A 14,621-nucleotide genomic window follows, 5' to 3' on the forward strand; every position below is an offset into this window, starting at 1 on the left:
TCTTCCTTGAGCATCAAAATCATTCCCTCTAAGACTACAGTGAAGCATGGGGAAAAACAAAGCATTTGCTCCATTCACACAGTTATTGACCAGCTTAACCTGCCAAGTCCAGTTCAAACACGAACATGACCCGCCGTGATCAATCACAAACTGTGTCTCTACCGATCAGTCATTGTTATTGCTGTGAATGTGAGTATGAGGCTGTCCTGCCTTTCTCTCCTCCTTTCCTGAGTCTTTCTGTCACTCTTTCCGCTTTTTCTGCTACAAAATGGAGGGAATGGGTGAGCGGCAGCGACGGAGGGGTCCCGGGGCCTCGTAAGGGTCAAAGGGCGTGCTGGTGATGGGGGTCAAACGCAGGGACGACCCCGCCATTCCTGATATGTTGTTCAGGCTGCGAGATTTCTCGTAACCGGTGGCTGCCAGATTGTTTGCCCACGTTAGTGACAGGTTGAATCAATTTAAAATGCGTGTTTTTCGATTGAACAGCATGAGCGATGGGGTGGATTGTCATCGGGCGTTACATGTTCGGTTAATATATCGGTTTGAGTGAGAATGTAGCCGACACAAAATGAATTATTGGGAAAGGAACAAAAGAAAAAGAAACATGAGTGTAAAATTTAAACGTAGATATAAAGTGGAACAAACGTGAAGATACAGGTAAAAGACAGACGGACAGACATACACAGGACAAGACAGGACAAAACAGGAAAATGAGAGTTATGAAAATCATCATACATTGGTTTACTAAAAATTCCACAACATATAAACACAGTTTCCCAGAACCAAATACTCCACAGATAAACGTCCACACATTCCCACTGGTTGAAGAAAACACTGGCTGGATTGTTTGCCACTAAGTTGTGGTAAAGTTGGGATTTGCTGATGAAGTGTTTCAGTTAACCAGTGCAGTGTAGAGTAAGACTAGACAACACATAAGACAGAAGCTGAAGTGCCTTTCTCGGCCAGACTGTGGGAGATTGTTGAAGAAACCACGGGAGCCATTGTGAGACATTTCAACACATTTATAAACCTAAAAAACAGTATAAAGTGTTGTTAGTGGGTTTTGAAACATTTTTTATTACTTTGCTCCAAAACCTGGTGAACTCCTAAGCTTATGACGTAACACGCTTAATAAGCAATAACAAAGCACAGACAAATTTTGAATAAAGTATTTTTTAAATTAATTTTGTATTGATTTTTTTTTGTAATGAATGAATGAATAATTTATATAGTGCCTTTCCGAAGCTCCAGGTCAAAAATATTTTGATACATTTTGGTATAAAAAAACAAACAAATAATAATAATAATAAAACAAATTCTATATAGCGCCTTTTAAAGGCTCAAGGTCAAGGTCGTATTTTGGAAACAAATAAAAAATATTTGATGTACTTTGTATTGATGCATTTTTAAATAAATGAATAAATAAATGAATACACAATTTAATTTAATTTAATTTAATTTAATTTAATTTAATTTAATTTAATTTAATTTAATTTAATTTAATTTAATTTAATTTAATTAGTGCCTTTCCAAGGCTCAAGGTCAAAAATATATTGACACATTTAGCTAATAAATATATATATATATTTTTTGACCTAGAGCTTTGGAAAGGCACCATATAAATTAAATTATTTATTTTGTATTGATGCATAAAAAAAAAAAAAAAGAATAAAAAAAAGAAAATAATTTATATGGTGCCTTTCCAAAGCTCTAGGTCAAAAATATATTGATACATTTTGGTATTAAACAAACAAACAAACAAATAAATGATTCTATATAGTGGCTCAATATAGGCTCAAGGTCAAAAATATACTGAAACATTTTGGTTATATATATATATATATATATATATATATATATATATATATATATATATATATATATATATATATATTACCAAAATGTTTCAGTATATTTTTGACCTTTATATATATATATATATATATATATATATATATATAAATAAAATAACAATAATATATAGCCTTTCCAAAGCTCTATGTCAAAATATATAGATACCTTTTAGTATTAAACAAACAAACAAATAAAAATATTTAAATTATATAGGCTCAAGGTCAAAATTATATAGATAGTTTTTGGGAATAAATAAATAATTTTTCATTCATTCATTTAATCATTCATTCATTGATATATAGTGCCTTTCCAAAGCTCAAGATCTAAAAATCATTGTATACAGAAGGTATGTCTAGGCGGATCACTAGGTTTTGGAGCAGACTAAATGTTACTCACTGAGGTGAAGTAATTCTCAACCAAGTGTTTCTGTACTAATATTAAATATCACCCTAAGAAGCTGATTAATACACTACAGTTGAGTTAGTGCACAGATATGCTCTTGTGGACCGCTGGCGGGTTTCTTTGACAACCTCCTGAACATCCTATTATACTTCACTTGACTGAAAGGTCATAAAGCCTGCGTTTGTATAATATAATCATGACAAAAAAAATTCCACTGCATTCACGTTGTCGGAATTACCGTAATCACAAGATGACAGCACAGAATCTATGCTGTTTACATCTTCACACTCATAAAATGCCTACATTTATGGCTTTGCTGATGACATGAAAATATGCAACAACAAAATAATCTTGCAAAATATTAAGCAACTAATAGTACGTTTTAATTTATATAACACCTACCTAAAAGTTGTCGGCTAAAATAAAATAAGCAAAAACAGTAATGTATCTACATAAAGCTCCCCAGAAACTCTGAATTACGGTAATTTCGACATAAATTACATTCATGACATTTATTTCATACATTTAGTGTATTATAATTCCATCTTTTGACATAGCAATAAAAAAGAAAATCAGACTTATGAGTGTTACATTGAGCTTTTGTGAGATTAGTAGTCAGGCTTTAGTGACCAAACATTTAAGTGAAGTGACTAGCAGCGACCTTCCACCCACATATCAGATTTATTTGTCTCTCTCCCGCTTTCTCCCTATATGCGTGTTTGTTTGGGAGAGGAAGAGGTGAATGTGGGAAAAGTTTGCCGCAAATTGATCACAGAAAAATACTCAGGAAGAAAAACAAGGACGATAAGAAAAAAAAAAAAAAAAGACAACTTTCCTCTGAAAGTAGGACAACAGCTTGGACACACACACACACACAAATGCATTCGGACACAAATGTGCTGAGTCAGGTCTGATATAAAATTCACACACACACACACACACACACACGTTTTTTGGGGACTTTCCATAGACAAAATGATTACTGTTCAACTGTACATTCTCTCCCCTTACACTAACCCTACCCCTAAACCTATCCATCACAGAAAACTTTCTGTATTTTTACTTTTCAAAAACATCACTTAGTATGATTTATAAGCCGTTTTCCTCATGGGAAGCAAAAAATGTCCCCACAGGGACAAGGAATTTGGATATTGCCATCTTTGTGGGGACATTTTGTCCCCATAACGTAGGGTTTACCTGAATCACACACACACATTTTTCTTTGCCACATAAATGTGCACAAATTCACAATTAAACACAACACGCACACAAAAACTACAGTCAACGATATGCAATGAATTTCTGTGCAAATAGTTTGTAAAGGCATTCTTCTGTAAAATGTTGCATCATTCTTATGTAAAATTACGAACTGTTCAATGCAACAAATTACATGTAAAAAAAACAACAAAAAACCTGATTTGACGGATGCACCAGGAAGCCTGACGGCGAACACAGACGGACGTGGGAACCGTCGCAAAAAACAACGACTTGCACATACAGAACAGCCTGTGTTTATAATACAGTACAGCACACACACACCGCTACCACAGTACGACACTACCGCTACTTTATCTGCTGGTCTGAACAACAGAACAACAAAAACAACTGGGTTGTTTTACCCCTCTGCCTGGTCAACATCGCTTCATACAGCCACACGCCCTTTTTATTATGTTTGCCCAGTAAGAGCTTTTAAAGGATTCCTCAGGAGACAGAGCGCATTAGTGAGGGTGGAATAAGACAGGAAGAATGAATATATTTAATGGGACTGATGGATACTCGGTGTGTGTGAGAATGTAGTGCCACTAAAACAACAGGAAGTTTGTGTGACAGCACGGTGAAAAAAAATGAACGGGCTGACCAATCAAAACTGCATATATAAAAAAATTCAAGACAACATGAAATTAAAATGGATCTCATTTACTGTATTAATAAATATACCTGGTCATATATATCATATATCAATATCAATATCATATAACAATCGAAGTATAATGTGTTGACATCGCATTTTGTCTTTAAGTGTGCATATATCTACTAAAATATGCCAATTAATACCTGAAATGGTTTATATAGCATATCTTGCTACATTATATACTTAAAGTACAGCATATTTATGCCTATATTGCACTAAATAATGCAATGTAACACAAAATAGAATAAACGCTATAATTCCAACACATTTACCATGTTAAATACCCACAACAGCTTTGATACCTCTCATACTAATGTAAGTGTGTTATAGTTTATATTATATTTCTTATCATGTACATGTAATATTTTATAATGTTCAGATCGCTCAGTATGATGAGTGCTACAAGATTTGCATACCTACTGTGAACCAGGAAAACCTCATAAAGAAGTGTTTCCTGTTTGAACATGTACAGAACAATTTAAAACAGTTGATGTACCTACCCATGGTCACGCATTAGAAACTCTGGTGCTGCACTGACGGCCTGGAGGCGAATGAAGGATGAGATGAGTGTTAGTCACACAGTGGAAAGAGTTAAAAAGAGAGTGAATGACATGAAAGAATAAAAAAAGGGGGTGTGCAAATATCAAAACCACATTTAGATGCCCTAATAAAATTATAATCTTTAATAAATGCCACAGCATCAGCATCAGTTAGGCTATTGGATAATGATGATGATGAATGATGACACCCTGATAAGTTGAGGCAATAATGGGTGTGATTGAGGTTATTGGGTGTTTTTGTTAGGGCTGGGTTGAAAATATAAATTTCGGCTTAATCGTCTTCACTAACACTCTTCACATTATTTGAAGCGCTCCACCCTTCCACAAAATCCCAATAAGCTTTGTGCCTTTTTAAGTTTTTAATGAAGCATTTGCTAATACTGTTAATGCTGCCTTCACTATCGGTCATTTCCTACTTCCCACTTCCCACTTCTGAAGTCATGATTACGAGCACATCGCATTAAAATTTTGACTTGAGAGGGCGTTCATGTCCATTTTGTTATTAACTAGGAAACTAGTGTGATATTTCCAATAGCACGTGAAGGCAGCATTAAAATCCTGAGCTTTCCACTCGTATTTACGACTTCGACGTTCATGTGCCTTCAATACGATCTTTCCGACAAGACTTGAACACACGAAAGGCTCAGCTTTCAAACTCTGTCAATTTTAATGCGAAATTTAAACAATAGATACCGTCTTGGCGCTCTTTATTGTGACGTGACAGATCTCAGTTCAAGTGAAGCGGCAGCGCGGAGCGCGCGTGTACTGAATCACTGATAATCTCTTCCACTTTATTTTCGCTTTACAACACGAAATAAACACGAACATCAGAAGTTATGTTGAAAGATACAGTACAACTTTCCAAAATCCGCATTATGTCTCATGTAATCTTGTAATAATGTTTTATTGACGGAAAGACGTCAATGAAACAATTTGTAAACAACAGCTCAACGTTAGCATACATGTAGGCCTACCTCAGAAAAGCCATTCAGTGACCATAAAGCTAACGTTAGCTAGAAATATATAGAGAGGAGCATTTTGCTATATATGCACTAAATTACATATTCATTATATTTTTACTTAAAAATGTCTTAATTATTTAATCTATGTTTGTATAAATCCATCATTACAAACAAGTTATGACAGCCATCTTTTTATATTTCAACAACGAATTGGAGTAACATAATTATATCATTACAAAGTAATCCTCATTAAACTACCTTATGTCCAATTTAAATGTTTGTTTACATCTGTTGTTAATCTTAACCTTTAATATTACAGTAATACCAAATGACAGGGTTTCTTATAGCTTACATTAGTTGATAGAAATGATTTTGTTCTTGGCAAAAATGTACATTTACAGTACCTGATATGTATGCTAATTAAATGATATCAAATCGAGACTGGGACCTGAATCGAATTGCAAGCTTATGAAATTTGTGTCAATACCCAGTCCTGTTTTCTGTCATTTATTTTGCTTAAGTCTACATGTGTGCAGTGAAAGCTTTATTCCAGCTCAGGCTGTTCCGGCAGTGTTCCGGCAGTATTCCGGCATATCGACCGCTGGACTGTTAGCAATAGAGAGAGCTCACATTACCCACAATTAAGCTCTATCGATCGGCTTGTGACCAGAACACAGAACACCACAACCATGACGGGCCGCTCACTGCTGGAATGTGCTGTAACAGGAGAACACATCAAATGCGCTGATACTGTTCTGTTATCAAACTAGTCCTTAAACTTCAACAGTGCCACTTGTTAACCTTAAGCACAACTAGATGGCACAGTAATAATAGAGATGCTTGTTTTTAGACAATATATAGGAGGCCTGTAAACAATGACACTAAATGTATTGTTAAAAAATGGGTTTCTAAATGACAAGTTGTGATATTTGCAGACAAGAAATGCACAGTTGCAAACACACACATGCAACATTAACAACTACACACATAGACATGGAAGGAGTGTGTGTTTGTTTGTGTGAGTGTGTGTGATGATATGAAATGAGTTCAGTGATATAGTGATAAAACCCTCCGTTATTTTAGTTTATGAATGATCTTTAACTAAATGCGTTAATTTAACAATGTTAATTTAATGCACTTATTCCAAAATGTAAGAATGTTTTATACTTACTATAATACCTAATGTTACAGTGTTATTAATTTCTTATGAAAAATCCAAATTAAATTGATAAAATCCACCAAATCTAATTCTGACACGAACGTATTCGAACGCGTATATTTTTGAAAATAATGACAAATCATACCAATTGAATTGAACCAAATTGTGAATAAAATTCAAATTTCCTGATGCATTGCTCAACTGAATGGTATCATCAGGGCAAATATGTACATGTCTATCTGTAATGCATAACCGCTTCACTACACAGACTAAATATAGACCTGATGGAGACCCTGTTTTAATGGAGAAAAAAGAGATTTCATGCTGTTGCCTTGACGGAACTAGAGCACACCTGTTTAGTTTTGAAAAATGTCCTGCTCAAGGCATCTTTCATAAAGACTATAACTTTGAACTTGTAATGCAACTTTAGGCTACAATTTGTGTATATATAATGGAAATATCAATAAAGTGAAAGACTGTTATGTGAAAGACACCCACGCTTTACACCTTTCTTGAAACAGTTTAAAGTGCTTCAATAAAAAATATAATTAAATCCATAAAGGGGTCATATCATATTATTATGTATAACAGCAAAAAAAAAATTGTTTTTACATACAATGAAAATGCATGATTATCTCTGACTGTCAAGTTCAATTGCAATTTTGCTTGATTTATTAAAATCAGTATTACATATTCAATAAATAAATAAACAAATATAGAGAAATTAAAAAAATTGCCTTCATATTAAAGTTAGGAACACTTGATTTATTATGATATATAAACCTTTTTTAAATATATTTTTTTTTACATTTTTTTTTAAATGCATGGTGATCGCTGATTGTCAGTTGCACTTGCAACTTTGCTGGATTCATAAAAATGAAAATATTAAAATAATAAATAATAAAATCTTAAAAATAAATAAATATACAGCAATAAAACTTAAAAATGTTTTTTTTTAATAATAATTATGAATATTAAAAATATATTACAATCAATATAAAAATATACAAAAATAAAACATGAAACAATAAATAGCAATAAGACTTCTGATAATGAATGTTTTATCTCAAAAGACTGAGGAATATTTGGTTCATTATGATATGACCCCTTTAAAATCAGATTCGCTTTTAGTCTCGAATAAAAATACATACATCATTTATGAAACTATTGTAGTTGCTACAATGAAACTACTGATGTTTGCTTGCGAGTGTGGCCCACATTGATGAACTTTGACCAGTTGAACACACACGAAAATTGACCAGTTTGAACAACACGCACAAGACCATAAACATATAAGACAAACAACAGGACATGGAGGAAGACAACAGAAGATAGAGAGACACACAGAGAGGGAAAGAGAACTCACAATGGCTTACAGAGATCCTTCACAGAGACTTCAGTTGTCTGATACTGACTTTGACTCTGAGCAAATAGCCTCATGCAAACAGCATTACAGCAGGGCAGGTCGGTGCGCGCACCCACACACACACACACACACACACACACACACTCCTCTAAGAACAGTGAACAGCATTTAGGGATTATATTGCACAGGAAGAGATCGCTTTAACACCCAGAGCAATATGTGTGTGTCTGTATAGGTTCCACAGATGGCAGGAGTATATTTAGATGTTAACTCGACTCCCATTGGCACAGACTCACACACACAGTTTACACTCACTGTATCGTACCCAATTAACATTCTAATGTCCGTTCAACGAGGCACTATGGCTCTGTTCCAAACCCCAGTGCGCTGCCTTGCTGTCTACATAGTCTGTTAGCTTCTAAGGTAGCATCCTAGCTGAAATGGAACCTCATAAGTGACTGATCTGAAATGCTCTCCATGGCCACTAACTGTGTTAATGGTTACTCACACACCACACAAATAGTGCCGAAGCGCCCGGGAGACTCGACGGATGCTTGATTCCAGTGAGGACTGACGTCAGCAGTTGCACAAATAACACTCAAATAATGGATGAAATAGTGCATTTTAAATGCATGAAACCATTTTCTTGGTCTTTTTCGATGAAAATCACAATGCATTATGGGATTGTGTTTTTCATGAACGTTACATATGATTCCACCTTATGTTGTGGCCAAAACAAGGTATCTTATCAAGGCCGCATAATTAGGGCGCTTGCCACGACTATTTAGTTATTTTCTCATCAATTATTTTATACCTAGAATTAGTGATTTGAACAAACCCATAACCCCAAATATTAAATGTTGGTGTGCAATTCGCTATTGCTTTTATACATTTTCAAACCAGTGTTGCTATTATTGTCTAAAACGATTAAAAATCATTTTGTCAATTGAAATAAATCTGAAATCAAATATAAACATTAGATGAAAAACATAAAACTTAAATGAAAATTTGAAATGTTGCTTTGGAATAAAGTACTAAAATGACTAAAACTAAGTTGAAATAAAAATAAATCAAAGCTAAATAGAAACAAAACTAACAAAAATGATTAAAAAAACACACAAAACTACTAAAACTTAAACCATCACTGACTGTCGAATTCAGTTTATATGTTTTTTGCAACAAGAAATAAATTAGTTGATTTTCATTGTATATAAAAAACGACTTTATTTCACGGCGATCGCTGACTATCAAGATAAACTGAAATTAATAAATATTAGATAAATGAAAATTTTAAAAATCAAAATAAATATGGAGCAAATAAATATATATATTTTTTTAAATGTAAAAATAAAAATTTATCTTTTTATTACAATTCCTCATCATATGACACCCTTAAATCAGAGAATATTAGAGATGTATTAGAGAGAATATGAGAGAGATTTTAATTTCTAGTGTCAGGTTGCAATATATGTAATTAATGAAACTATTGTAGCTCCATATGCTCTATACTATATGTAGATGTTTGCTCACTAGGTTTTGAAACAGAGCCTGGCAGTTTAGCTAAGATGCCATAGAACTCACACATACACATACATATCCTCAACAGACACTGGTCACTGGTCTATATCATCTATAGGGACTCTGGATGTTAAAAGTGATAGAGCGACTGCGTCCCAGAAGACGAGGTGTTGCTCAAGCCCAGGAAAACACGTGCGGTTCCTTCTTACCTGCTCTACGTCAGTCTGTCTGTGAGTCTGTCCAAATATCCCAGTGTCTGTCTGTCAACCAGTCAGTCAGACGTCAGTTACACAGCACACACACACACCTCAAAAACAAGAGCTAACACACTGTCACACACACGTAGGAGATTCCGGCTACGCTAGGAACTGAAGCAGGTTGAGGTCGTATGAGCAGATTCATAGGAATCTGTGCCACACATAAACACTCTTTCTCTCCATCCGCCTTTGCTTTTTCCCACATCATCCACTCAAAAAATATTTAGGCTAAATTTTTGATTATGTATTTGAATTGCATAGAAATATATGCAATTCAAATATATAAATAAATCTTAAATTAGGCCCAAATATGTTTTTGAGTGAACGTTGCCCGCGCAGTGTTCGCAGCATGGCACAGAACCGAGAACTCGTGCTCATTTGAATTCACCTTGACCTCTATCGACCCCTGACCTTTAACCCTGAGGTGGTTCGACTCAGCACAGCGAACACCCAAGCAACCTTCGAGTTCGTTTTTCTATGTGCGTGCATTTTTACGTGTTGCCTTGGTGCGCACGTGCGGGTTAAAGGTCACCGGAGGAGTGAGGGAAACACATTGAAAACACAATAAGCGACGTCACATCACAACAAACACAACGCACGCACACACACACAGCGAGGAGGAGGAGGACGGGGGAGACAGTAGAACAGTGAGAGAATATATGAAGAAGCCAACATACAAACGCGGGATATGACACAACCTGAAGAAAAAGACAATACAGAGCGTGTGAGATCCCACTGAAAACACACACACACACACACACACACACACACTGCAGCAGGTGCAGTTCCATTTGTAATTGCAGTGGATCTCATATGACATTGAAAACAATCTTTGTTACACAACTCTATAGTGTCCAGCTTTGTCCCATATGCATGTTTTTCTCATTACAGAGTATGAGGTTAGTGTAACAGACCTGAATACGTCCGAGTAAAGATTGGGTTTCTGCTCTCTTCTTTTGTAACATCGCAAAGAACGTATATACAGTATATGCAACATTTCAAAGGATCTTTAAAGGAATATTCCAGCTTATCTTTCAGAGTCATAGACATGAACAGCACAGCAAAGTATCAACAAAGTACAACTATTAAATTGTATGAAACACTTAAACATTACATGTGATGGCTTGAGACTAGTGTGATAAAATGAGCAATGCATCTTTCTGTGATACTCAAATCTGATTGGTCAGTCGCTGGATTCTGCTCTCAAACATGTTAGTGTAATGATGTTAAACAGTCTCACTATTAACCTAAAATGTAACGTTAATTTATTTATTCACCGGCTCACCAAGGCTGCATTTAATTGATCAAAAATAGTAATAATGTGAAATATTATTACAATTTATAATAACAATTTTCTCTTTGAATATATTTTAAAATGTCATTTATATCATGTGATCAAAGCTGAATTTTCAGCATCATTACTCCAGTCTTCAGTGTCACATGATCCTTCAGAAATCATTCTAATATGATGATTTGCTGCTCGAGAAACATTTCTGATTATTATCAGTTAAAAACGTTTTTCTGCTTAATATTTTTGTGGAAACTGTGATCCAATTTTTTTTTATCAGGATGAATAGATGAAAAGAAAGTGAGAAAAACAGCATTAATTTGAATTAGATATATTTTGTGACATTAAAATAGTCACTTTTGATCAATTTACTGTGTCGTTGCTGAACAAAAGTATTTATTTCTTTAAAAATAAACCTGGAATATTCCATTAAACACATTTGATTGCTAGTCTACTGTCCTCTACACACACACAGTGTCAGAAAAATGCACTTTTACAGTAAGATTAGTGTCATCTCATTGTATTTGTGCTGAGTTTCTACATGCCGAGTGTTAAAGTGGGTGATAAATTGTCCCCAGTTGCACAGACATTTTTGGCATTGACTGTCCAGAGTGGGACAGCCAGCAATTTAAGAGGTGGCCAATCTGCAAAAACATACAAGAGAGTGTGTGAAACCCAAACTTAAACTCATATTCAGTAACATCATACAACATTAGATTCATTTCCTTTAACAGATGAAACTAATGACAGTTTGTTAGGACAACAACACGACATCAACACGAAAAATTACACCCGTCAACAACGAAACACCCATGCAGGTGTAAATGTGTGTGTAATTGTGTTAAATATCCTAGATCATTAATTATCAGAGCATGTGTTTGTATGTTTCTATTTCTGTGGTTGGTCTTTACCTCTGATCACTATGGTTTGATCCATGCCAAGGTGGAGTTTGCATTAATATCCTTCCAGCTTATACCATTCGTCTGTGACGGGAGGATTTGTGGCCGTCGGCTGATATCCTAAATCTAACTGTGCCAAATGGAGTCGGGTTGTGTTGAGGGAACGGCAACCAGGGATATGTCGGGTTCTGAGAATCGTGCGTGCATGGATCGGACATTGTTCGTGTCATTTGTTGTGCGTTTTTGTGGATGGAGAGGAGATTTGTGTGGTCGTTGGAGGTGACAGAACAGGTAACAGAAGGTTTGACACTGAAAATGAAGATCAAGGAAAATGCAATGCAAAAAAGAAATTGAGAGAATGGAATATAGATGGCAAAAAAGAAGAGGATGGTGAATGTGAGGAAAGAAACGGAGGAGAAATTGTGTATTATTATGGAAAATTAGACATGCAAAAAAATGTAAACAAATACAAATAAAGAAATTAAAGAAAAAAGAGAAGAGGAAAAATGTCAAAAGATAAATTTTTCAGATGTCAGTGTGTTTTTAAGGATGTTTTCACACTTGAATCCTTGAAAATTGAAAAAAACAACCTGGTTCACTCTGTATTCACACTGTTCCTGGCCTAAAATGAGGGGTTGGATCTGATTTTGACCCATTTTAGTGTTCATTGACTAGCATTGACTCAACCACTAGTGTAAGTTAACAGTGGGATTATATGTTTGCTGGACAATATTTCTGCTATTTCATTTGGTGCCGCTATTGGCTCAGAAATGACACACTTCACATTTAAATCTAATTTATTTATTGAAAATTGCTGTGGATAATATTACATTTCTGTGATGATTTCCTCACTTTGATGACTTCACTGCTAAATGATTACATGTAAATGTAAAATATTTGATTAAAATAGCATAAGCTGCTCATGTCCTGCCATACCTTTAACTATGGAGCTAAAATAGTCTCAAAATTAATGCATTTACAAATGTGATACACAAATGCGTAAGCTTATTCACATTAACAAAAAAGTTGATATATTTGCAAACAGCAATGTATAACTCAGTTTGTGTTTTAAAAAAAATAAAAAAAACTGTCTGTGAAATTAAGTTTATTTTCTTACCCCACTCACGCATTTACTTTTGATATATTTTTCAGACGTAATTTTGCTTCTCAAATAAATGTTTCTTGATTTAAGAAATTTTAGATATTTCTACTGTAAAACATGACAAAGATACTGAGAAATAAAATCATTTTCCATAGCGATTCACACACACTTGATGATTCACAAATGTAGATTCATCAAACAAACTTTCAGAAATGTGCAAAAGTGCTCTTGCATTTAAGAATTGTTGGTTGGTTGGGCATTTGCTAACAGAATTCTGTGAATAAAAGTTATGATTTGTGAATTGCTGCTTGCAATAGTATTTAAAAAAAAGCAGCTGAAGTATTTTACTACACAGATGAGAATATAAAGTGAGCCTGGCATGTTTTTTGATTAAAATGCACGATATAAGCGAACTGTACAGTGGGTTTAAAGTGAATGGTTCTTGGACCAGTGCTCAAGGGTCAGAGTTTATTTGGTGTGTTCATATGCATATGCATAAACTAAATTGCAATTCTCGACTGCTTGATTATTTCTATCACAAAATTTCAACTAAACTCTCGCACAGCTCTATATATACAGTATAAGCATATCCATCATTATGGAGTACACATGTAAAGCGATATATGCTAATCTCAGTGGCTTGATTGTTTATATTGATTATAAATTGATAGATTTCTTTGAAATGATGTGTATTGTGAAAAGTGCCATATAAATAAATGATTATAAATGCTCTCAGCCTCGTGAAACCACCCAAGTGTGAAAACACCCAGAGATGTTGGTTTATGGTTATGTAATCTGTATTTTTGGAGAGATGGACACGAGTGTGTGAGATGGGCAGGTTTTAGGGGATGCTTGTGTGTGCAAACTATGTTAGAAAGGGATCTTTAAGATCTAACACATCTTGCACAGAGGCTGGGATTGGGCCGAGACTGTGTGAATATGTGTGTGTAACTCGCTCGCTGAAGCATTTAAACGTACCTTTCCGCACGTTCCCGTCAGTGGGTCGAAACTCTCGCGTGTTGAGGAGGAAGCAGGCTCTGTCCTGCTGGTAGCGTTCTGTTCGGCCCACCGGGCTGCGCTCGTCCGGACTGAGAACCTGATCGATTGTTGGACAGTCCTCGTTCGCTAGAGCGGCACTGGCTGCGTCACCGTTCTGCTTCGAGTCTGAAGAGAGACATGAATCAACACAGAGAGCGTGAGACAGGAGAGAAGGAAGACATGGAATATTCAACAGGAAGCTGCTGGAAATTAGGTGAAATGTGACAGGATTACATGAAAATACTGACATTCTTTAAAGGAAAAGATTCCCTAGAAATATGTGACCCTGGATCACAAAACCAGT

At 35.1% G+C, this 14,621-nt stretch overlaps 1 protein-coding gene across 8 annotated transcripts in view; it reads right to left on the reverse strand.

Annotated features, from left to right (window-relative positions):
• The window catches only part of kcnc3b (potassium voltage-gated channel, Shaw-related subfamily, member 3b), a 63,164-nt gene that overhangs the window by 6,734 nt on the left and 41,809 nt on the right, over nt 1-14,621 (reverse strand). For 4 of the 8 annotated variants that reach the window (XM_079863025.1, XM_079863020.1, XM_079863021.1 and 1 more), the window contains 3 exons: nt 14,258-14,443; nt 10,668-10,688; nt 187-416 (listed from right to left, as the gene is read on the reverse strand). In XM_079863025.1, the coding sequence (XP_079719151.1) occupies nt 262-416; nt 10,668-10,688; nt 14,258-14,443 (362 nt within the window). In that variant the 3' untranslated portion in view covers nt 187-261. Of the gene's footprint in view, nt 1-186; nt 417-4,668; nt 4,710-10,667; nt 10,689-12,189; nt 12,487-14,257; nt 14,444-14,621 lie in introns of those variants that run through there. The other 4 variants (XM_079863019.1, XM_079863024.1, XM_079863018.1 and 1 more) reach the window with 3 other exon arrangements.

Source organism: Squalius cephalus (genome assembly GCF_949319135.1).
Source record: "Squalius cephalus genome assembly, chromosome: 25".
Classification (NCBI taxonomy): Eukaryota; Metazoa; Chordata; class Actinopteri; order Cypriniformes; family Leuciscidae; genus Squalius; species Squalius cephalus.